This window comes from Macaca mulatta, chromosome 5, assembly GCF_049350105.2.
Source record: "Macaca mulatta isolate MMU2019108-1 chromosome 5, T2T-MMU8v2.0, whole genome shotgun sequence".
In the NCBI taxonomy this organism is placed as follows: Eukaryota; Metazoa; Chordata; class Mammalia; order Primates; family Cercopithecidae; genus Macaca; species Macaca mulatta.
The window spans coordinates 53,514,710-53,538,548 of NC_133410.1; the positions used below are offsets into that span (position 1 = coordinate 53,514,710).

General features: G+C 36.8%; 1 protein-coding gene across 1 annotated transcript; it reads right to left on the reverse strand.

Moving 5' to 3' along the window:
* Positions 1–1,682: 1,682 nt before the first annotated feature.
* On the reverse strand, positions 1,683–23,548 carry FGF5 (fibroblast growth factor 5). The gene is made up of 3 exons (XM_001089996.5): positions 21,800–23,548; positions 14,070–14,173; positions 1,683–2,602 (listed from the first exon to the last, which is right to left on the reverse strand). The coding sequence occupies exons 1-3, from the start codon at positions 22,152–22,154 to the stop codon at positions 2,255–2,257; spliced, it is 807 nt and encodes a 268-aa protein (XP_001089996.1). The 5' UTR covers positions 22,155–23,548; the 3' UTR covers positions 1,683–2,254.
* Positions 23,549–23,839: the final 291 nt, after the last annotated feature.

The following is a 23,839-nucleotide window of genomic DNA, read 5'->3' on the forward strand; positions in this document are numbered from 1 at the left end:
GAGTAATATTTTTAGCTTTATACTGTGTAAACACGGTGATATGCCATTTGAATAAGAGTTGGGCATATCTTTGTTTAAAACATTTCATTGTTCCATTTAACCCAGAAATACTTTAAAGTATAAATTAGTTCAATTTTTTGTAGCATTTCATTTTATGCTATTTAAAAATTATGCATTAAGTGGAAAGAATGTTTAATCAGATAATTGGCTTTATAATAAAACACTATACTAATGTATACGTATAATGTTTTAGTTGATGGATGGGTTTTTAGATATATTATTTGTTATATATATGTGTGTACTGTTTTCCCATCAAATTAAAGCAATCTGCTTATATGGTAGCTAGCTCAATTTTGACAAGTTTCCATTTTGTATTTGCACCAAAATAAATCATAGTTTGCTTTAAGGAAAAAATAGTTTATAAGTATACTTTAAACATGTTTAAATGCAAACCATGAAATTTCTATGAACTCTTCTCTTACTACAAAAGTCATACTTTTAACCATTAGCTGTATCTTTTTTGCCACATTTCGGAATGTAATGTAAACACTTGTATTTTGCAGAACTTTATTAAAATGATTACCTGATAATAGATTTTGTAAATTTTCTTAAGTTAAATTTTCTGTGATTTATGTCCAGCAGTCAGTATTTAAGGTGAAATTAAATGCCACTTTCAACACATTGAATTCCCAGATTAATTTACCTCTATCAAAAGGCCAGTTTTTTAAATAAACATCAGAAGTTTCCTTATAAAAGTGCACATCTATTCACTGAAATGGTTACCTTTAGGAAGGGAAGCTCAAAGAGTGTTTGCCTGAGTAATAAGAATATTTCTGACAACGGGACTTGGCATGGATAACTGTTAAACCATTCATCTCCTTCAGTTCTCTATCGTTTCTAAGTGTTTGCTCCCTGTGGATCTACACAGTGGGACAGCAGAGAATCATAGAAGTATTTTTAAGCACTCCAATCTCATAGTGTATGCTTCACAGACAGAATAAAATGTATTCCTCCAGCTGTTCAAGAATGAGGGCAAGGGGGGGATAAAAAGAGAAATGAAGGCAAGACAGACTTAGATCTCAATCAATGTTGTAAACTTAGTGTACGTTTACCTCTAAATCCTTTTCCTTACCTCCCACATTTAATTCTATTAAAAAGTCCTTATATTTTTTCCTTGCTTATAACCCATCATATCCCAGCCACCAAAGGTGTAGGATTCCACATAAAGTCATGAATTTACATACACATACATACAAATCCAAGCTGAGCCTTTGGTGCTGTGAAAGAGAATTTAAACATTTTATTTTTTTTTTTTTTTTTTTTTTTTTTTTTTTTTTTTTGAGACGGAGTCTCACGCTGTTGCCCAGGCTGGAGTGCAGTGGCGCGATCTCGGCTCACTGCAAGCTCCGCCTCCTGGGTTTACGCCATTCTCCTGCCTCAGCCTCCTGAGTAGCTAGGACTACAGGCGCCCGCCACCGCGCCCGGCTAATTTTTTGTATTTTTGGTAGAGACGGGGTTTCACTGTGGTCTCGATCTCCTGACCTTGTGATCCGCCCGCCTCGGCCTCCCAAAGTGCTGGGATTACAGGCTTGAGCCACCGCGCCCGGCCTAAACATTTTAAAATGTAAAACTAAACATATTATCTGAGGTAAGGCTAGAAATAAAAACAATAAAAAAGTGCAGTGAATAGAAAAAATTTAAAAGATTTCCACATTACAAATGAGATATAAACACATTTATAATTCATAAACAGCATAAAATGATTGCTTATGTCATATTAATTAAAATAATAAAAGTAAGAAAATATGCTCAATGCAGAGGTACTTTTAAGAAAACAAACAAAAAAACAAAAGTTAACAAAATATTTTATCCGCATCAAAATATTCTTTGGAAACCAAAAATAAAAATGTACCATGTATGTTCTTTCAGGTTGATCTGTAAAAGTCAGAAAAATACATAGTCCATGTTATTTAACTTTCCGAAAATACAAAGTTCTAAATATCCCTCAAGCATAAAGCAAAAGGCTTTATGTCTTGCTGACCTGAAGCAGTGTGCTCCCTGTATTAGTACAAAGAATTCCAGTTTCCTTCCTATCAAAAAACATTTTGTTTCAGTCACACTGAAACAAATGACGTGACTTCAATACAGGGTAGTATAGCTGAAGCTGTGTCCAAAAATTTTCCTTCAGAACTCTGAAGACACCTATAGAAACTCCTGAGGGGAAAGAATCGTTCTCACAAGGCCAAGAGGAATATTATCCAAAGCGAAACTTGAGTCTGTATTTCACTGTGTTGGTATTTTTCCGAGGTGCAGAAAGGGGAACCTTTGGCTTGATAGGGCTAGGTGGCTTTTTCTTTTCAGGAACAGTAACCGTGAAAGAAAGTTCTGGCTGCTCCGACTGCTTGAATCTTGGGAGAAAATGGGTAGAGATGTGCTGGGGTTTAACCCGGGGGCTGCACCCTCGTTTGGCTTTTCCTCTTTTATTCAGGGCCACATACCACTCCCGCCCTGTTTTTTCAGTTCTATGTATTGCTGAGGCATAGGTATTATAGCTGTTTTCTTGAAAACGCTCCCTGAACTTGCAGTCATCTGTGAACTTGGCCTAGGGAGGAGAAAAAAAGAGGAAATGTAAGTTGTGACAATCTTTTCAGCATGTAATAAAATATAAGTTCTTGTAGGAAAAAAATAATAATAATTTTGGCGATCTCTGTTCCTCCTACTCCATTCCTTTTTATAAAGACATGTTTGCTTATTTTAAAGTTGCTTTAAAATTACTATTTTTCTTTTTATGTTTCTACTTCATTTATTTTGTAACACATTTCTGTTCACTACCTATTTGGTGACATAGTATCGATGAATATAAAAGTAACCAGGACTCTTGATACATTTAAACCTTGTTACTATTGTTTAAATACTTTGAAATGTATAGTTACAAATATTTTAACATACTATTTTTCCTCCTAACTCACCAAGAAAATAAATAGAACTATATTACTAAGAAACAATTGCCTGGTAAAATATAAATTCCTGTTCATAGAAATGGGGTCAAAATTATTCCTTTGAAACAAGCATGCATTTTTTCAATGTTATCAGTGTGATTGAGGCTGCTGAGAGAGAAATAGCATATGGCCCCCATTAATATTGCAGGTGTTAGAGTTCTTTAGAAAAAAAAAAATGTATCTTTACTCAGGCATTACAGGAAAGTATATTTGACTCCAAGAAGAAAAAAGTCACTGGAATTACTATGCTTTGGCCAGATCTTACACACACACAGAATATCTGCCCTTGAAATACTTACAGAATAGTGGAAAAACAGACAAGTAGACATCCGTCATGGTGCAGCTTGATAAATGGAATTATGACAGTGGTATGCAGAGGGTACAATGACAGCATAGAGGAAGGGCATCTAAGAGGGTGGAGGTGGCCAAGAAGAGGACAGAAAAGTCTTCCTATAAAAGGTGACATTTGAGCTGAGTCTTCAAGTACAACTAGGAATGTACTCTAACTAACATTAGAGAGGCAGACAAAATAAGAAAGGATTTTCAGGGAGAGGGAACAGGGTGTTGAAAGGTCAACATGACACTTTCAAATACCTGTAAGTAGTTCAGCGTGACCTCTACCTAGGATGCACCTGGGAAATAAGGAGATGAGCCTGACAATGTAGGTCAGCACCAGCTCTGAAAGGACTTACTTTGCCAAGTTGTGAAATTTGAAGGAATATGCGGGAGAATGGGGGAAGAGTGTGAACTTGGAATCAGACATACAATCAAAAACCAGTGATGCCAATTAAGCTCTTAGCCTTAGCCTCCTTATCCATAACACTTACAACAACAGGGCTTTTATGAGAATCTAAAGGAGGATTCTGTAATTTTCATCAAACTTGAAAGAGTCCATAACGCCCAAAGAATTAAGAATTCCTGTACTAGGTCAGACTACCAGGTTTCATAATTTCAAGGAGTACTATTTACACAGAATTCCTGTGCTTGAGAATACCAAATATTTTGTCCACTATGTATAAAAACACTAAAAGCTACATACTTCTATATCAAATCAAGAAGTTTTATATGAGAATAAAATGGCCTTTTTTCCTTGCTTTTTCTAATAATGCCAAACTTTTCTTTGGAATACTGATCATAACACTGAAATCTAAAAATCTGAATATTGCAAGGCAATCTACATAGATCCACTGTTAAAATCCACATGGAATTTGTGAGTAGTGCAAGATACTGACAGTATTAGAAGCCAACCGATATCAGAGCATTTACAAGAGCACATTAACTTTATGTACGATAGTTTACTGGAGTTACTTATATTTAAGTGTAGTTCAATCAACAAAGTTCTATTTGGGGGTTATGAAGCCATATATATAGATCTTTCACAAGTTTACTGGCGAATCTTTGGATATGATCTCAAGCAGACTGAAGGCAGGTGTTTTTTGTTTTGTTTTGTTTTGTTTTTTGTTGTTGTCATTGTTGTTGTTTGAGACAGGTTCTTGCTCTATTGGTCAGGCAGGAGTGCAGTGGCATGATCTCGGCTCACTGCAACCTCCATCTCCCGGGCTCATGCAATTCTCCTGCCTCAGCCTCCCGAGTAGCTGGGATTACTGGTGTGTGCCACCATGCCCAGCTAATTTTTGTATTTTTAGTAGAGGTGGGGGCTTCACCATATTGGCCAGACTGGTCTCGAATTCCTGACCCCAGGTAATCTGCCCGCCTCAGCCTCCCAAAGTGCTGGGATTACAGGTGTGAGCCACCGCACCCAGCCGAAGGCAGGTATTTTAAAGAATCACCGCCTATGTATGGCATCCCTCTCACCCTGTCTTACGATACACCTTGCCAGCCTACATTTAGGCCAGGACTGCTATGCTGACACCACTTTCAAAGATCACACATTGACTATTCCTATTTTTTATTAGAAAGACTTGCTTACAAATTCATTGTAGATTTGTCTACAGCTGCTTAGCTCTTAAAGTGGCTTTCCCATTTAATTAGATAATCCCAATATTTTATTTCAAAATAAAAGCTATAGACATCTAGAATGTTTCTGGCTCTATAAACGGATAATAAGAAGTTTAGAAAGGTGTGAAACATTTCATTAAAAAGAGTATCTAGTATATTTACCTTGTCTCAGGTTTTTTTTTCTTACAATGCAGTCGAATGACATTTTTGAAAATGTGTAATACATTATGCCTTGACCTGACTTCTACCTCTGTTTCACGAAAATAGCAGTGATTGCTTTACTCAATTTTGACAGAGTTAGGTTGTTAAAATGTACCTCATTTTTTAATATTTTCCCCCAACAGTGCCCAAGAAAATAAAGAACGAACATGTCCATTTTTAATTGATGTAGATGACAGGCACACATACGCATGCACAGGTGCATGTGCAGACACACACCACAGCATTTCTTTTTTTAAAAAAACAGAAATCTATATCATTTCCATTTTAGGGTCTTTCATATGAGTGAAACCCACCTGCCCCACCCGCTACAATTGTTTCATCTAAAATCTTTCTCTTTTCCTCCTCTTTTCCTCCAGATTCATATTCTAAAGTTCTTTCTTAAGAGGAGCCCCTTTAAGGAGATGGCTATTCGGAATTCAGATTTTTCAGAGGTCACCTAACTGTTACCCAGGGTAGAAATGTGCAGAGTCCTAAGGACCCACACACTACACACAGCCCCTCAGCTGTCCAAATCCTACATTCTACATTAATACAGGAGTAAACGCAGTTAGACTGTTTTGACTTTCTTAATTGACTTTTAATTTAATGTTTTGTCTGCAAAATTATTCCAGCTGTGATGGAACACAGAATCATTTGAAGCAAACATTTCAGTGAATTTATTCATCTTGAAGGATTGACTCTTCCTATTAGTCTTCCCAGTCTGGCTCAGACAAGATGGTGACACTAAGCAGTACATCTCTGTATATAGTGTTGTGCACAGACCATCTTTATAGCAAAGAGTCATAGGTCTTAGCTAGAGGTACTAAAATACATACATTTGCCATTAGAAAATTTTGGACAATAAATTTTCCAGGCTGATTTTTATTTTTTAAATCTTTTTTAAAAATTATAAGAAGTCCTCTAATAAAATATACACTTTTAAAATAATAGAACTCCATTATTTTTCTAGAAAAAAAACTGAAACTAACAAACACACTTTTTCTATAGTTAAGAGTATGATGTAGAGGCATGAATCAAATTTCAGATAAGTTGCTGAAATCAAGACTCCTTCATCTAATTGCCTTACCACCATCAGCCACTACAGTGAAAGCAATTGTTTAAATATTTGTTTAAAAATGTTTCATATTCATTTTTCACTAATTTATTCCACAGATATCACATGCTAGGCACTGTGCTAGGAGCCACTTTTACAGTGGAAAACAATATTGACATAGTCCTGCCCATGTTTTCATTGACTTAAATTACATTAAAATCTCTTTAATTTCTCCTTGATCTGGCAAGAATAAAAACCGGTTACATTCAATAAACCATAATTGCAAAATTAAAATAAATGTTTAAAATCATCATTTTTTGTAGTTTAGTATATACTCCTAATTGACAAAAAAAAAAAAAAAACTTTAAACAAATTGAACTATTTTTTTCTTGAATATCTAAATTATTACAAGGAGAGGAAACACACTGCTATTAAGAGAAATAAGAACTTTTTGCTGGGCATGGTGGCTCACACCTGTAATCTAGCACTTTGGGAGGCTGAGGCAGGCGGATCATTTGAGGTCCGGAGTTCGAGACCAGCCTGACCAACATGGTAAAACCCTGTCTGTACTAAACATACAAAGTCAGCCAGGTGTGGTGGTGGGCACCTGTAGTCCCAGCTACTGGGGAGGCTGAGGCAGGAGAATCGCTTGGACCTGGGAGGCAGAGGTTGCAGTGAGCTAGGATCCTACCATTGCACTCCAGCCTAGGCAATAAGAGCAAAACTCCGTCTCAAAAAAAAAAAAAAAAAAAAAAAAAAAGAACATTTTCACTAGAAGTAAACTGTCGTGGCTCTACTCATCCCTTCTCACAGTGAAGGATCCATTTTAAAGAACAGATATTTTTTAAAAAGTCAAATTGAATTCAAAGAAAGCACAACTCCAATTAACTACAATATTCCAGAAATGACTAATTCTGCCAAGCTGAAATTAAACAGGTCAATTAAACCAAATAAATTATTTCCCAAATGATATTGTTTTTTAAAAAAGCTCTCTAAAATCTCTTCTTGTAGTTTTTTCCTTAGTAAATATCACGATCTATGATGATTGAGTACCTTGTATAGTATGAATTAAAGCTGTGCAATTACCGACTCTCGTGTGCAACTATAGAAGTAAATATGTAGTATATGAGATATGGAAATAGGAGTGAATTTGAACTGACACCAGTATAAACCTTGGAATTTGTGTGTATTTAATCAATTTTATTTATTTATTTCAGCTTGTTTTCTTTGATTTGCCTCTTTCTCCTGAAAAACCTTATAAAGTTAAGGGGAAAAAAAGCCAAATCTAAATAATTAAAATGTTGTTCTAGACTAATATTATTAAATAACAAAAAGGTTATCATAGACTGTAACAAAAACAACTATAGACCAAATTTTGCTACAAACTAAGTTTCTTCGCCACATTCATCACTTCTAGTTCCCCTACCTCCTTTTAGAGCTGCTTAATTCCCATCCCTTCCCTCCACCAATGGAGCCGCCTGGGACAGGTGCCCTAAACTCAGCTAATTTTTTATACTTGTGCCCTGGTACAGGGCAGCACGCACCCAAAGGGCTACTTCTTACTCTTTACTATATAAACTGTGTAATGGCCAGTTGTAGCCCCGCCGTGCTATCTCCCAGGCACAGCCATATCTCCTGCTTGGTACCATTCATTCCTTCTATATCTCAGTTCCTCATACTGAGCAACAGACAAAATACACAAGCTGGTTTTAATATTACCCAAGCTGAGATAATGTAGTAAAGAATATCAACTATAGGATCTCTTTTCTTCACTTATATAATTTCCCTTCAAATTACTTAGAGAGCAGGCTCAAATACAGCTCCCCAAGCCCTGTTTCCAGAGACTGTGTTTTTGTAAGTCTGAGGTGAGACCCTGGGCTTGATGTATCATTAACCAGCATCCTATGTGATTTTGACACCTGTGAAGTAAGGACCACACCAGGCAAAACATGGAATAGCATGACTTTCTTTCTGAGGACCTTAATAACTTCACAAAGCTGGACTATTGGAGACTACTGTGTGTCAGGTGGTTTACATATATAATTTAACTCACAGTAATTCCATGGCTGCTATTAGGATAGTATTATCTGATTTTTTCAGCCAGCGAAGTAAAGAATATGATCCATCTATCACCCTGCATTTATCAAGTGCCAGAATAGACCTGTGATTTAAATTGCATCTTCTGATTCCTAGACTAAGGGTCTCTCCATAACACTATACAAACCAAAGCTATTTCCTAGGCTTTTCTTATACAGTCTTACTTGCTCTGAAGTTGCTTCCTGTTAAAATATTGATGAATGACAAGTGTCACTCTTCAAATCATCAAAGAAATATATTACTATCTCTCACTTTCTGCTAAAATGGATTTCCAAATCTACAAGGCAATTCATCACACCCAGATTTCCTCAATAAAACAGGTCTTCTAATGACTTCCACAGTGCAAAATTGAGGGGAAACTGGCATTTACTGCAAAGGCAGAGTTTGAACCCATTTTTGTGCCTGAGAAGTTAGACATTCAATTTTACTGTATATTGAAAGTCCTTAGAGGGCAAAAAAAGAAAAAAATTCTTCTCAAATGCCTTGATCTAGCTCATGCATGGTCTTGACTGGCAGAGTGGAGTGCTTAGTAAGTCATTTTTTAATGAGGATGATAAGTATTGCTCAAGCCTCCATTTCTCCTTTCAGTAAATATGCTCAGCTTTAGGGGCTGCCTACTCCTCTTCACTCTGCCTGCAGTGCAAGAAGTCCAGTCTGGAGTCTCATCCCAGGCAAGCCAGCTGGCACACTCTGAAACCAGGAAAGGAGGGTGTTCTAGACCTTGCTTAGGACTGATCAAGCACACATTCCATGCCTGTTTCGTAAACTCTGCAATTAGCTTTCCTTTCAAACATGATCCCCTAAAACCCTGAGAAACAAAAATAATTCCACCACATGCTTCTCTCTGCATCTTTAAAATAAGCTAACATGTTTTTCCCCAATAAGCAATGAGCTTTCTGCATACTTTATGAAGTATGTTGAAGTATACTGAAGAATACATGATAATCACCTTTTCCAAGATTTATGTTTTTTAGGGAAAAATCAAGATGGACAACAGAGCTACGAAAAAAATCACAAGATTATGACCATAGGAAATCCATGCCTCTTTAAGAGGTTGAGCTTAGAAATTTTGCTTTGAAATTAGGTTCCTGGGAGAAAGGAAAACCTAGTAGATAAGGGACACCTATAAGCACACAAAGTTTGGGTGTGGGGAAGAAAAGATCAGTGATAAATCGGAGTTGAGGCTGGTCTGAATAATTTAAGGGTCACAGCTGCCTGACCCCAAAATCAGAAAGAAAGAGATTAAGGATTGTCAAACAGCTGCCTGAGAGCAAATTCAGGAAAATCTGTTTAAACATTAAGTGTGGAATACTTTTCAGGCAGTACTCTGTTTTATATGCATTATCTTGTTTAAAACACTTAACTACCCCAATAGATTGCGACTTCAATTTTCCTTCTTTTGTAGTTGATAAACCAAGGAGTAGAAAGATGAAGTAAAATGACACAGTTAGGAAGTGGTAGAGTAGGATTCAGCCTGGGGGCAATCTAACTGTCTTTACCATCACACTTAAGGCCTTTGACTCCTAGTCTGGACCCACCTCAGATAAATCCAGAAAGGCTCTCTGTGGGACTTTCAGTAAGGATGCCAACCTGAGGAGGGAGCAGGGACAGACAGACGGTTAAGGCAGGAAGAGTGCTCAGTCTCAGAAGGTACCTTAGCATGGAATGTGTTGAGAAAGAGGGTAAAGGCCACAGCTGTGGCTTGGAGTAGCCCTCATGGATCTTTGGAAAGCAATTATCTCCTCCTGTTCTTGATGATTTTTGATACATTTGGACAAAGAGAAGACCATACATCCTCATCCTTGTGAAGAATGCTGAAAAACCTGCATGATAGGAATTTAGTTGCACTGCCTATTTAGAGTATGCCAATAAAAGTTTGAAGGAGAGCTGCCTGTAGATTAGGGGCTTGAATGAGTCCAGGGAGCCACACATACTTTATATATATATATATTTTTTTTTAATTATACTTTAAGTTCTAGGGTACATGTGCACAATGTGCAGGTTTGCTACATTTAAATGTGCCAGGCTCCAGGGGCTTGAATGAGTCCAGGGAGCCCCACACATTTAGATTACTGAAGCTCAAATAAAACTTCTCTGATGGGATTAACAAATTTAGCACAAAAATGGAATCAGCATCAATGCTGCCTGAATCTGCTCTGGGCTACCCTTTCAGTGTGTCATATTTGTGTCTATGAACAGTAAAATATTTACTAAATGAAGATTTCTGTGAGCAAAATAGGTCTCTTTTCTGTTTTGAAAGTTTATCTTGGGAGGGAGGGGTTCCCTATGCAACTGTCATTGACAATGAATAACCAACATTTGTAAAATTCTGTGGCGACACATGCCCTCTTCTCTAGATTTTAAAGTGAAGTACTGGAGACACAGGAGATGGGGGAAATGCCAGTTCAAAAAAGAGATGTGAATCAAAGAGAAAAACATGTACCTAGAATGAGGAAATTTGCAACTTTAACTATAAATCTCAAATTGCCTGTTTATTTGCCTATTAAATAGAGTGCTATAAATATTCTAATGATGTGCCACAGTATTCATTTTTATATGTAATACAAAAATATTTTCATGCACATATTAATTTCTATACACTAAGAGGTGAAAACAATGTAATTGGTTCCAAACAAAACTTAATATCTTCTTTGAAGCTAACTTTTATTTACCAAGCACTATAGCATTTAAAGAGAAAGAGAAAATTCTGGGAGGCTATAGTTCTGGTTCAATCACTTGTTAACTGTGTAACCTTGGGAAAATAATTTAACAACTAGGAGACTCTTTCGTCACCTCATTATCTAATGAGATAATGTGAGCAAAAGAGCTTTTAAAGAGCTATGGAAGTACATTATCTCTGCCTAGTAGCTAATTTTTAGAACTCTGATTATTATTACAAAAACTGAGTTGAATATCTACAAGTATCAATGAATATTTCTCAGTACAATGGGGGATTACTTTTCCCAGAATTCTATTAATGTTTTATATTTTTAGTTTACATTTGCTTTGTAGATAGAACCCTAAAAGTACTCTTTAAATGCCTCTGCAAAATTTTTAAATTAAAGCAACTCACAAATTACAAGTTTAATCCTAAAAGTCTATGAGTTTTTAAACTTTTTGGGGATGATGTAAAGCTGTAAAAATCAAAACTATTAACTAAATCAAATAGTCATATTTAGAGTTACAAGAACAATTTCCCAACATGTTTAACTAGAATGTGAAAACAGGAAAGAAATCAAGTGGGCATAAAACTAGTAATTACTAGCATTAATACTATTTCTAAATTTAACGTCTTTAAAAAATAAATCACTTTATAATTTAATTAGGTTTTCACCTAAAGGAAAAGTGCTAATAAAAGCTCAGATAAGAGAAAGTGGGCTTGGATAATTGGTTTAAAAAGAATCCACATAATCATAGGGCTTAATATTTTTATCTACAATTTAGCTCAAAGTCATCAGAATGACTTTTATATCAAAGAGCTTCAGAGAGTGACAAGAGCAAGACTTGCTTTGTGCTGTTTAAAAGTCATTATTCTATGAAATAACTTTAGCCTGCCAAGATGAGAAAGAATAACAGATGCTGTTTTTGCATTATCTGCATTATTTCAACCAGCCATCCTTAGACATTTGGGTCAAATTTCTAGAAATTTGTTACTTGCATTTGACAGAGGAATCATGTATCTTAACCTCTCAGTTTGACCTTTCTAATTGGCTTCCATTTGTAATATGTTACTTTCTGGGGCAATTATCCTTAAGCTGTTCCAAGTTTAGTCTATTTTTTGCAAGTACTATGGCATAAATCAGAATATTTTAAAAGTTAAGATTTTCACTCAAAACAAACCAGTAAGAGAAAGTTTCTTTGCATGCACTGTGTATTATTATGAGGTTAGATTTTGAAGGTGTTTTAATCTTTTATAAACTTAAAAGTAGACTGAGGAAAAGTTATTCCGTTCAGATGTGTTTAATCATTGTTTTCTATTCTGTATGTGGATTTTTTTTTTTTTTTTGCTTTTATACAGTTCTCATGAGAACTCATCTGTATGTGAATTTTAAATAATATTTTAAAATAAAATTAAATGCCCTGAGAATGATACATTGGACTTTGGCGACTCAGGGGGAAAGGGGAGGGGGTTGGAGATGAAAGACTACACATCGGGTACAGTGTACACTACTGGGGTGATGGGTGCACCTAAATCTCAGAAATCACCACTAAAGAACTTTTTCATGTAACCAAATGCCACCTGCTCCTTAAAATCCTATTGAAATGAAAAATAAAATTAAAACATGTAATACCCTACTTTTTTCACAGTGATGCAGAATGTTGTCCCTTAAATAAATGAAAAAAATTTAAAAATATATTTCTATGAATACTATATTACAGTTTGCTAGATCATAGTAACCAGCTCAAAAAATGAAATGGTAAATTGTTTAATAGTTCTTGCAATAGGCGATTTAAGAATTTAACAAAGGATTTCCATTTATGCTGCTAAACTGATATTTTAGCAATTTATTATATTTAGATTATATTTAGATTGTTACCCTATAATAATAGGCAATACTTATTGAGCACTTATAACACACCAGATAGTATTCTTAGCACATTGCATGTATTATCTCATCGAATCCTCAAGTAATTACAGAAATTGCTCAAATTCTGTCTCTTCCAAAAGATATTAACAAATCACTTTAGATGTTAAGAAAAGTAAAATTATAAAAGTCTTACACATTAAACCAAGTGGCATTTTCGTTGAAGTTTTTAAAGATCTATAAAATAAAATTATATATAGTAAGTTTCAATTGATTGCTATCAGTTGAAACTTTCTATAACTTTGAAAATTGAAAAAGTGATATTCCAATAATTTATTTACTAAAGACTATAAAGAATCAGAATTAAATGACTAACTTTAAACAATAATTGCTTTCAAAATGTTTTAATGTGAAGAAAATAAGTATGCCACAGAAAAAGCATAAAGCACCTTTAAGTTCCGTGTGTATATACTAATACAAATAAATAGAATCTGTGAGTGGGAAAACTAAGCTGAACATATTTTATCATCTTTAAAATGTTTTAATACTTCCCAGGTAATGGAAACTTTCATAACAAAGCAAATAAATAGTTTATGAACTGATCACAATATATAAAACTGGTCTGAATAAATTTTTGAGAATGCAAAATTACTTTTCATAGTATTAAGAAATCGTTATTTTTGATGTGACAAAAATACAAGATAAAAATTCTTCAAATTAATTAAAATTTGTCTATGAAAGTCACAGTCTTCTAATTATTGGTTTCTTCCCTCCCTACTTGTTAATATGAAAATATTTTACATTACTGAGACCCAATTTTTGGTATTATGAGTAGCTTGTAAAATTAAGTAAGAACCTCATTTACTTAGCACAAACACAATCACTATAAACTTGTAAGTTTAAAATGTGGTGAAATATATTATTGCCATGTTTCTTCTTATGTGGGCCACTTCTAAGAAACAAGTGGATGGCTACCCCTTTGAGAACGCTATTTTCAAATACACTTAGGCTTAAACTTTTTGTAGACTCTATAATATCTTTTAAAGTAAATTAAATAGTTAAATTATTACTTCTAGAAGCATACAAAATTCCCTTGGTTAAATGTAAATATGCTTTTTAAATAATTAAGTTCTTTGGGCAAATTGTCTTACCTACCAACTTGGAAAATTATTCTGTTTTACAAATGTAAAATCTTTATAGCACCTTTAACAAATATAAAGTGGTTCTACTTACACTTGCATGGAGTTTTCCTTTTTTTGACATCGCTAAAAATTTGTTGCTGAAAACTCCTCGTATTCCTACAATCCCCTGAGACACAGCAAATATTTCCAAAATACCTAGGATGACAGAAATCCCAAAATAAAACACAGGCTCTTCTTTATATCATTGTGAAGAATTAAATTTCTACATAGATTCTTTCCATTCTTTATTATTGTGATTTAAAAAAAGAACTTAGTATTTAACATCCTTATTTTTCATGACATTTACTATGTTAAAAACAAAGAAGGCTAGGATTCAAGTGTTCATTTAAAATAATGTCAATATTCAAAAATTTGATTCTACTTCATCAGTAATTATTTGGACAAATAAGTCACTTTTAGTACACAATGAGCACGAAGTTTTCTCAGGTTCTAAAGAAATTAAAAAGACATTTAAAAAATGTTTTGCAAAATAATTCTTCTCCATTATTTCTTCATCAAAGATAATACACTACTTTGAATATTAAAGCACAAATCTGTGCTCAAGACTAGTATAACTATTTGAAAGTCTGGAAAATAATACTTATTTACATTAAATAAATTCCTCTACTCTAATTATCATGGTTATAATGGTAGTTACAAATAAACATATACTATACTCAGTCTTTTAGTGACTGCATTTAAAGACTACATGTAAGATACTGAAAGCATTATAAATAACTTAAAATTATTGGTTCAATGAAAGTTTAATGGATTATGCTTTGAGACATCTGGCATTTTGAATCATTTCCTAGAAAAAAAATTAATGAGATAATTTATTACATTATTGTTTATAGTTTGTATTTCATAGTTAGCATTATGAAGTCAATGTTCCCTGTCTCCTACAGTAATTTCAAAGTTCACATCCACTGGATCAAGAGAATTACACACCAAAGTTCATAGAGTAGTTTAATAAGATAAAACACATAGTCTGCACTTAATTAGAAAGCCTGCTTATTTAAAATAAATTATGTATTTTATATGAACATGAAAAGAGCACAATGTTTTTTATTAGTTGTCTATTTCAAAATTTCAAAAGTTGTCTATTTCAAAAAAAGATTTTTAGCTCAATAGAGCTAAAAAGGGACCTGTCTTAGAAAGGAAAAAGGGAAGCCAGGTGCAGTACCTCACGCCTGTAATTCCAGCACTTTGGGAGGCTGAGGCTGAAGGATCGCCTGATACCAGGAGTTCAAGACCATCCTGGTCAAAATAGTGACACTGCATCTCTACTTTTAAAAAGGAAAAGAAGGAAGGAAGGAAGAAAAGAAGGAAATAAAGAACAGAGGGGAAGAAAAAAAGCACATTTCAATATTTCCATCTATAATATTCTGAGCATATATACTAATTAGGATATCTCAATAGGACTCTGCCAAATAGAGAGATTCATCAGATTTTCTTGAAACAGCAAACTCTCCCTGCAGTATTTGAGGCACATATAAAATTATTCTGCTTACCAAAAATAAGAAATATTTTATAAAATTGAGCATTTATATTGTGCAATGTGAGCTAACATCTATAATTCTAGCAAGCATTGCTGTTTATTTATTCAACTTGGTTTCTTAAAAAACTTGATTAGAAAGTTTATGTGAAAAAGGGGATAACTGAACAACTTTTTAAAAAATAAATGTTTTTAGCCCAAAGTAAATAAAACACACCTTAGGGAAACTGCAGGTACCAGTTCATTAATAGGTGTTTCTTTAAATTGAAAAACAAAAACCAAAAACTATTGGAAGCTACTTTTGCTGTTAGAAGGAAACTGAAAAAAAAAAAAAAGAAAAAAAAAGAAAAAACAAAACCACTAGTGTCGTATAAATCCTTTCCTTCAAAATGTTTTTTAAATGCTATTTATAATAGAGTTTATTATAAACATTATTTGAGTGTGCTTCTAAACGTTTAGAAGCATATCATTTTATCAAATATTAACAAAACACACCAAATGCTTTGTGAAGTTAAATACTCTACACAGATGTAATATGTTATGATAATATTATTACTAAAGCATGACTATAACAGTGATACCAAGTTAAATTTCTATCAGAATTATGGAATTATATTGAGAAGAGCATTAATGATTTTAGATATTTGGGAGATGGGGGATGTGATCGTGAATATTTATGTAAACATGTACATTCAAAAATGGGAAAGAAAGAAAGTGAGAAATTGTATATGTGTGGAATGATAGATACAAAAGGGGCAACACGGAGTTGATAGAGGAGAGATTTGGTTATATATTTACTCCAATTTAATCATGGTACTAAATTGTTAGAGGCTTTCAATTCCATTCTCTGGAAAATGATCTGGTTTTGAACATGCAGATATATTGTATATTAATGAAAAAATACATGGTAGAGTAAAACATAAAAGTCTCATAAGTGTATGTGTTTGTATGCTAACTTTTAAGATGTTGAGATAAAAAGGCTTTATAAATATTTGTTTTAATAGAAATACTACTGCTTTGCTTAAATAAATAGCTTCTGATAATTAGCTTATTCTCTTTTTAAACAAATATCCATTTAGATGCATTTAACTTGTATTTCAATACAGTGTACACTCTGTGTGTAAATATTATATACAATTTGCATGTAATGTATTTTAAATATGGGGAAGATGAAATAATATATGTGAAAGTGTTATTATTGTGTTACATATTGCAGGGTTTCTTCTTAAAAGTTCCAGGATAAAAATGATATATTGCCTGAGAATTAAAGGATTTTATAACTTTAAGAAAATTATCTTTAACTGAAAGCTTAAAAATACACTTTACCTATATCATTCTATTTAATATTATAAAGAATGAAAGAGATATAAGAGATGAGATTAGATGAATGAATTATTTTTCATATGCGTGACTTTGGTATTGATCTTCTAAATCTTACTATAATTATGACGTAATATTAAGAACACTGTTATGATCATAATTTCCAAAGTAATGTCAGCAGTGATTTCACAATGCCTTGTTTTCTGGAGCAGATTCAACGAGTCTCACAGTTCAGTTTCCTGCCCTCCTCCCCAAAATATCACAGGCCTATTGATTTTACTATGACAAATCTCAGTAGCTCATTCAGGAATTCTACATAATTTTTTAAACCCATGGGCCTTAAATCACAAATATATAAGTTTCAGAAAACATTTCTCTGACACTGATTTTTTTTTTTTTAATTTCAGCAATTTTCTGACCTTTATCATCAGGAGTCACATATATTAAATTTGATGGAAACTTACAATTCTCCCTATGGATGCCAAGGCAGTATTTCTAAGCAAAATTGTGGAAGGCCAAGCTTGTCTCATAGATAGTATATAGTCAATGACTGTTTGCTAAATTTGACTGCCTTCTTTTATCCTCTCACTACCTCTCTTTACTCTCATCAGGACACCCTATGCATACACAAGTATGGACAGGTGTCTTAGTACTCTCCTGCTACTGTGGCCTTCTCCTGCTTGAGAAGGCATGGGGCAGAGGGGTGGCTCAGTGTAAATAAATTCACATTAAAGTGCTACTGACAGTGTGTTATTTTTCTTAAGGCATTCCCATTTAAGAGGGTCAAAGGAAGAGGAGAATGCTTAACAGAAGGAATTATTCTCTCTTTGTGGAATTTCAGCATTGACACCTAAGCTGAAGAAGGCAAGAATGTCTTGGGGTCTCTCAGCTTATACACACAGTCAATTCCACTTATGCATTATGATGTAAGTTTACTTCCATAAAAAATATTTCTAGATTTTTGACTTAGTCCTCTGCAGATTTCTTAATATAATAGGGCTTTATTGATAGTGGTTGATACAATTATACAAATTTTTCCTTTTTCTCTCGTTTGTTAATGAATAAAATATAGAAAAACACAGATATTCAATGTATTCAGAAGCTTTCAACAACCCATCTGAAAATCCCCAGAGAAAAATATTTTAAAACTGAAGTTTCTCTACTTGCATCCACAAAGTAACAGATATGCTGTGCCAAGTTATCAAATCTGAATCTTGAAATATTCAGTTTAGCAGTCTTCACTGATTAAATTAGCAACTGAAATTTTCCACTTGATTTTTCTGCATAGTAGATATAGATTCTGATTTATCTAGGCTTGGGGGACTGTCTAATGACTCCACATGATCCCAAAATTGGTAGTGAGTTTAGATTTTTTTAAAAAGTAGTAACATTGATGATTCTATTAGCCAAAATGTGTGCTTGGAATTTTCATATTTTATGTAAACGCTTTGAGTCTGTATAGCCAAAGCCTTAAACTTTTCTTCCCTAAACTGAAAACTACTTGATTGCCTATTCTTCAGTGGCCCAAGGTAAGTCAACAGAAGCACTGTATTCAAATTAAACTTGAAGGCATATAAATTAATGCAAACCCTTTTTTCCATGCAATAGTTGGGTCATCTATCTTTTCTTGTTCATATTTCTTCATTTTTCCACAGTATTTCCTCATAATAAGGATTTATATACAATGAGCTTAATTTCATTTTCTGTCTTCAAAACTTGGGATAACTATTGTATAAGAGAAGTTAAGAATATATTAATTGGTCCATGTAAACTAAACAAGTAATATTTAAAAGTCCATGGCCATGGTGTACTTCTCATGGTGAAACCAGAAAATATTTGCAATTTGAAAAAAAAAAAAAAAAGCTTACTGTCAAATAATAGTTGTGAAACACATATGATTATCTGTTCTATCAGACAAATACTACAGAATATTATTAGGTTTAAAATAACTTGCTAGAATGCAGTTTCATGGCAAAGCTTTGACTTTTCTGAAGTATCAGGTTTGTAACAAAAAGAATATGTTTTCTGTCATCGCTGACTCACAGACAGTAGAATTAGAGGATGAGATCAAACTGAGGTATCCTCTACGGCCCTTGACCCAGCCCTCTCAGCCTCTCTTAGGAGATTTAAACACATTTCCTCACATACTCTAAGAAAGGTCATGGCCAACACCTTAGTTTACATGAATGTCAGGAAACATCAAATGCTGCCTTCAAAGAGGTAAATGACCGATTGTAATTAGCTAGCTTCTGTTTCTCTTTTACAGCTAGATAATGGCAGAGATCCATGTTAAATTCTCAAATTACATGCAAATTCTGCATTGATCAATGGTAGTAAAAATTTTATGAAGTAGTATTAGACACTCCAAATATCACAAAGCGGAAAATCACTATGATTTGAATATTTGCTATGTTTTCTTCTAGAAAAAAATAAAAATAAAAAAACTCTATGGAAGACAAACACAAAAGTAACCAAAATATCGTGCTTAATGAGATAGGTATCTTATATTGGGTACATGATTTATGGCATGAATGAAAGCAAGTCATGTGAAAGACACAGAAACTAAACTCTGAAAGGTTATTGTAAACAGGAATAAATTAGGAAAAAGTTTAAATTAAGCTTTTTGTTGGCACTGTTTTAGGACACATCCCTGTTCTCTTGTAGATATCTTTCAACATGGATTTTAAAAGAAAATGTACATTTTACATACTGGGTAGTGGTCAATGTCTTGTTTATCTGGGTGCATTCTTTTTGATCTGCTCTTGTTTTCCCCCCTTTGCTTTTCTACAACATCCCCTCTAGCAAGGCCTAAGCTGTAAAACTATCTTTGTCTCATATCGTGTCTTCTTAGAGAAGATGGTTAATATCCTGGGAATGAGCCTTGCTTTCCAAGATCTCTAGCACACCTAAAGCCTCCCCAGAAGCATTATCTGAGCTCCCTGGGCTCCAACCTGCTGCTTGCTGCATGGTAGTTAGGGGTCCTTGAGCTCACAGAAGTTATCCTCTGTTGGTGCTGATTCCTGGATAATCACAAGAAGAACTGAAGAGAGAAAGTTTTCTTGTAAGAGAGAAGGAAAGGTTGCCGGAAGTGGGAATAAGCTGTGATGGTTAATGGAGTCAAGAGATGGTTGAGACAAAGTGAGAAAGATGAATGGAAATAAATAGATGTTCCTGGTTATTCCTCAAATCTCAGAAAATTCCCCTTCACCCCAACAGATCTTGCCCTTTATCCCCCAAATGAGCAGTTATTCGATGAGCGAAATAAACTCTAAAATATGCAAATAGGTTCCTCTCGAGAGTGTGAGGGGGGCCCTGGGACTCCGTGGTGCGTGTGCGGAGGGCCTCTCGCCAGCTGGGCGCTCCAGGCCCGCTCACCACGTGCGCAGCAGGCTGCTGAATCAGCGAGATCAGATAGACTAGACAGGCGCAGGGCGGCGGGCATAGACCTGCTTTTCTCTAAGCATGAACCATCAGGTCTTCCACATTAGGCCCCCTTAACCCACGGGAGGAGGCTAGTCAGCCTACCGCCTTACCCACTTGCGCGCCTCCGACCCCGCTCTGGAGACTGCTGGCTGCCAAATTTTCAGCCCGCCGGTGGCGTCCACGCTCCTCTGGAGCCTGTGTAGTAAGAAGGAGCCCAGTGGCCCGTGGAGTCGTTGGTCTGAGATGGAGCAAGTTAGGAACATCTAGGAGCAACCAGGCTGACACTGAAAGACAGGTGACTGTGCGCGCTGCTGTCTCCTGGCTACATTTCCGCTCTCCCTGGGTACCTAATAGGCCCTGGCTGGAGCTCTGCCTGGTGGACCAACCCGCGCTGGAAGAGCGATCTGGCCCTACTGAACAAAAGCCCCACAGAGATCTCTCCACTCCTACACACAGCCGCAAATCTCCTCTGCCCCCAGCTGCCTAGAGGCAGTGAAGAGAAACCAGAGGAGTGGCTGCCATGGTCTGGAAACATAGATGGGGTGGAAGGGAAGAAGAGATGAGAAAGGAAAAAAGAGCGCATGCTAAAAGAAAAAAACTCAGAGGGAAAATCTAAAACTTTGTTTATAAAAAGTCCTACAAAATTTGCACCCCTACCAAATTTAACCTCTGCGTTTCTTCTAAAATAAAGAACTTTCCCCTAACGGTTCTTGGGAACCAAAGGCTGGCCACTCTCCTAACACGGTGTAGTCATGGTCTCAAGATACTAAACGTTGTTAAATCCAACTCTGGAGTTAGTAATTTCAATGTTCATCACATCTCCCTCTCTAAACGTGTCCAGTTTTCCAGAGCACAATCTTCTTCCAAGCAGGAATGTCTGTCTGGTGTCCCCTAGTTATCTATCTGTCTGTCATCTATCTATCTATCTATCTATCTATCTATCTATCTATCTATCTATCTATCTATCTATATCTTGTGTCTCTATATACCTATGTGTATACATTGTATACATACACATATATACATGTATGCATATACATATACAATATTAATGTGAGGTTTATGGTAGCGGTTGGAAGAGGCAAGTATTTGGGATTTGATTCTTCTTTTTAAAAAATAACTTCAGTTATGGATGGGGAGAAGGGCTGCACTTTGATGCCTAATGAAAAATGCCAGGCTAGTTCATAAGCAGAAGGTAAACAAATTGAACGAGAAGAAATGAGATTTTTTGTTCTCTCTCGTCATGGCTGGAGACTCGTCTTTGAGGCTAGGGCAAACTGGAAACAAGGTACCCGTCTGGGCACCAGCCTCTAGGTAACATACACCTCAGAAATCGCAATTCCTCATGACCAGGAAAGGGGTGCGTGTGCGAACGCCATATAGATGCATCTCCACCCAACACGCCTGGCTGTTTCTGAGTATCAGTTGGTCCCAGTGGCCTGGGCTCAGGAAGGTGCGCCTGTGGCCCGGGAAATACCTGCTGTCCCTCCCAAATCTTCCGCTGCCCGCCTAGGACGGGTTTTGTAGGAGAGCGAGTAACTTACTTAACATATTGGCTTCGTGGGAGCCGTTGACTTTGCCATCCGGGTAGATCTGCAGATGGAAACCGATGCCTACTCTGCAGTAGAGGCTGCCGGTCCGGCGCCCCGAGGGGCTCCACTGGAAACTGCTCTGCTCCAAGCCACTTCCTTGGCTGCCCAGAGAAGCTGCGGGGGAGGAGGAGGCAGAAGAGGAAGACATAGCGCTACTGCTGCTCTGTCTGCTGCTAGAGCCTCTAGGGTTCCTATCAGTGGCAGCGGGTCCGAGTTGCCCTTTGGGGACGAGACGCTTCTCCCCGTGAGCCCAGGCGTTGAGGATCAGGTGGCTGAAGAAGAGGAGGAGGAGGAAGGACAAGCTCATTCTTCCAGCCGCGGGGGTCCTAAGTGCATCTTGCAGGGCTGATTCTGGGCTCTGTGGCCCCTCTGCGGCTGCGTGCCTCTGGCGCTGCTCGCCTCGCCGCACTGGGTGGACATAGCCTCTGGGAAGAGAAGGGGAGAAGGGGAGAGAGAGGCCACCCGAGCGGATCTCCGCGCTGGCACCGGGATATTTATAACGCCAGTGATCTCACTGCTCCGTGCACGCCTGCGAAGCTTCCCCTCACCCGCGGCTTTGTGTACTCACTGGCCGGTGCGGGGAGGGAGCCTCGCGGTCCCGGGGGCGGGGGATGTGAAGGAGGGAGGAGATCCGAGCAAGTGAGTGGGAGGAGAAGCTGGGCTGAGAGAACCTGCGCCCCGGACGCTGGGTGCGCCCATACCAGGGCCAAGCGCCCCAGCATTTCTCACGGGTCGCGCGGTCACCCGGCTTCCCCTATTAGGGCCAGAGCCGCGTGGAAAGGAGCTCGGCGTGAGCAGCTGAGTCCTCCAGGGGCAGCTGCAGAAACGGGGGTGTTGAAATGTGGAAATGGATCCTCGTCCTCTCCCACCTCTACAGCACACTTGTGACTGGGCGACGCACTTTTGCCCCGCAGGACACGATTTTCAGGTTCTCCTCTTTTTGCCCTGTAAACCCTGCTATCTTGTCCTCTCCCCGGGAGCCCTTCGAGAACCGCGTCCCGCCAGGAGATCGCACTGCTTCTAAGGCTTTCGGCGTTGGAAAACCAAACAGGGATTCGCAGCCCAACTTGGGAAGCCTTTGGTGTGGCGCGGCTGGGGGAGAAGGCTGTTGTTGTTGTTGTTGCTGTTGTTGTTGTTGTTGTTACCGATTTATTAAAGAGCTAAGGAATGGGTTTATTCGGCGTTTAAAACGCCACCCTGAGTCATCAGGCCACGACTGGAGCTGCTTTCTTGTTGGAAACTCTCGGCTGCGCTGAACATTATGACGAATTTGTTTTTCCTTCTGGGAAGCTCTCGGTCTGTGTTCGTGAGAGTGAGGGCACACGCACCCCTGCGCCCGGACCGGGGAAAGAGGGGCAGGGCCTGGCCACGAGCAAGTGTGACTGACCGCCCAGTTGTCCTCTTTCGCCCCAGGATCCCCGTGGCAGGAAGGATTAGTTAACTGCTCGCTTTAGCTTACTCAGACCTGCCATTGACTGAGGGACCGACCCCAACGAATAATTAATGATGTGCGCGCTGGATTTCAACCTTAGGAAACCTGAGAACGGAGAATTTCCTCGAGAACGGAGAATTTCCCTGAACTCAACGCCCCCAGACTGTTATTTATCTGGGAAATACACCTGACTTGCATTCTTGGAATGTTTCTGTCTAAAAACATATTTGAAACTTTAAACTAAGCTATAATACATTATTCATTGGTTTATGAAACGGCCCGTGTTATTGACTGATAAGGTCAATTCAAATGAGCCAAGGTTGATGCTAAGAAATGGCCTTATCCATTATCGAGTACCTGCTTAAGGTTTTCCATCTCAATGATGCAAAGCATATAAAACGAATGTAGAATTTTCAGGTTTGTAATCTTCCACCGCCAGAGTACTTAACATCAAAGAACTTGTAAAACAGAAGGTTATCTGGAAAGTGTAGTAAAACCACTGTGATAAAGAGGATGTCACACATAGATGTGCATAACATGGGCACACTATATGAGATACT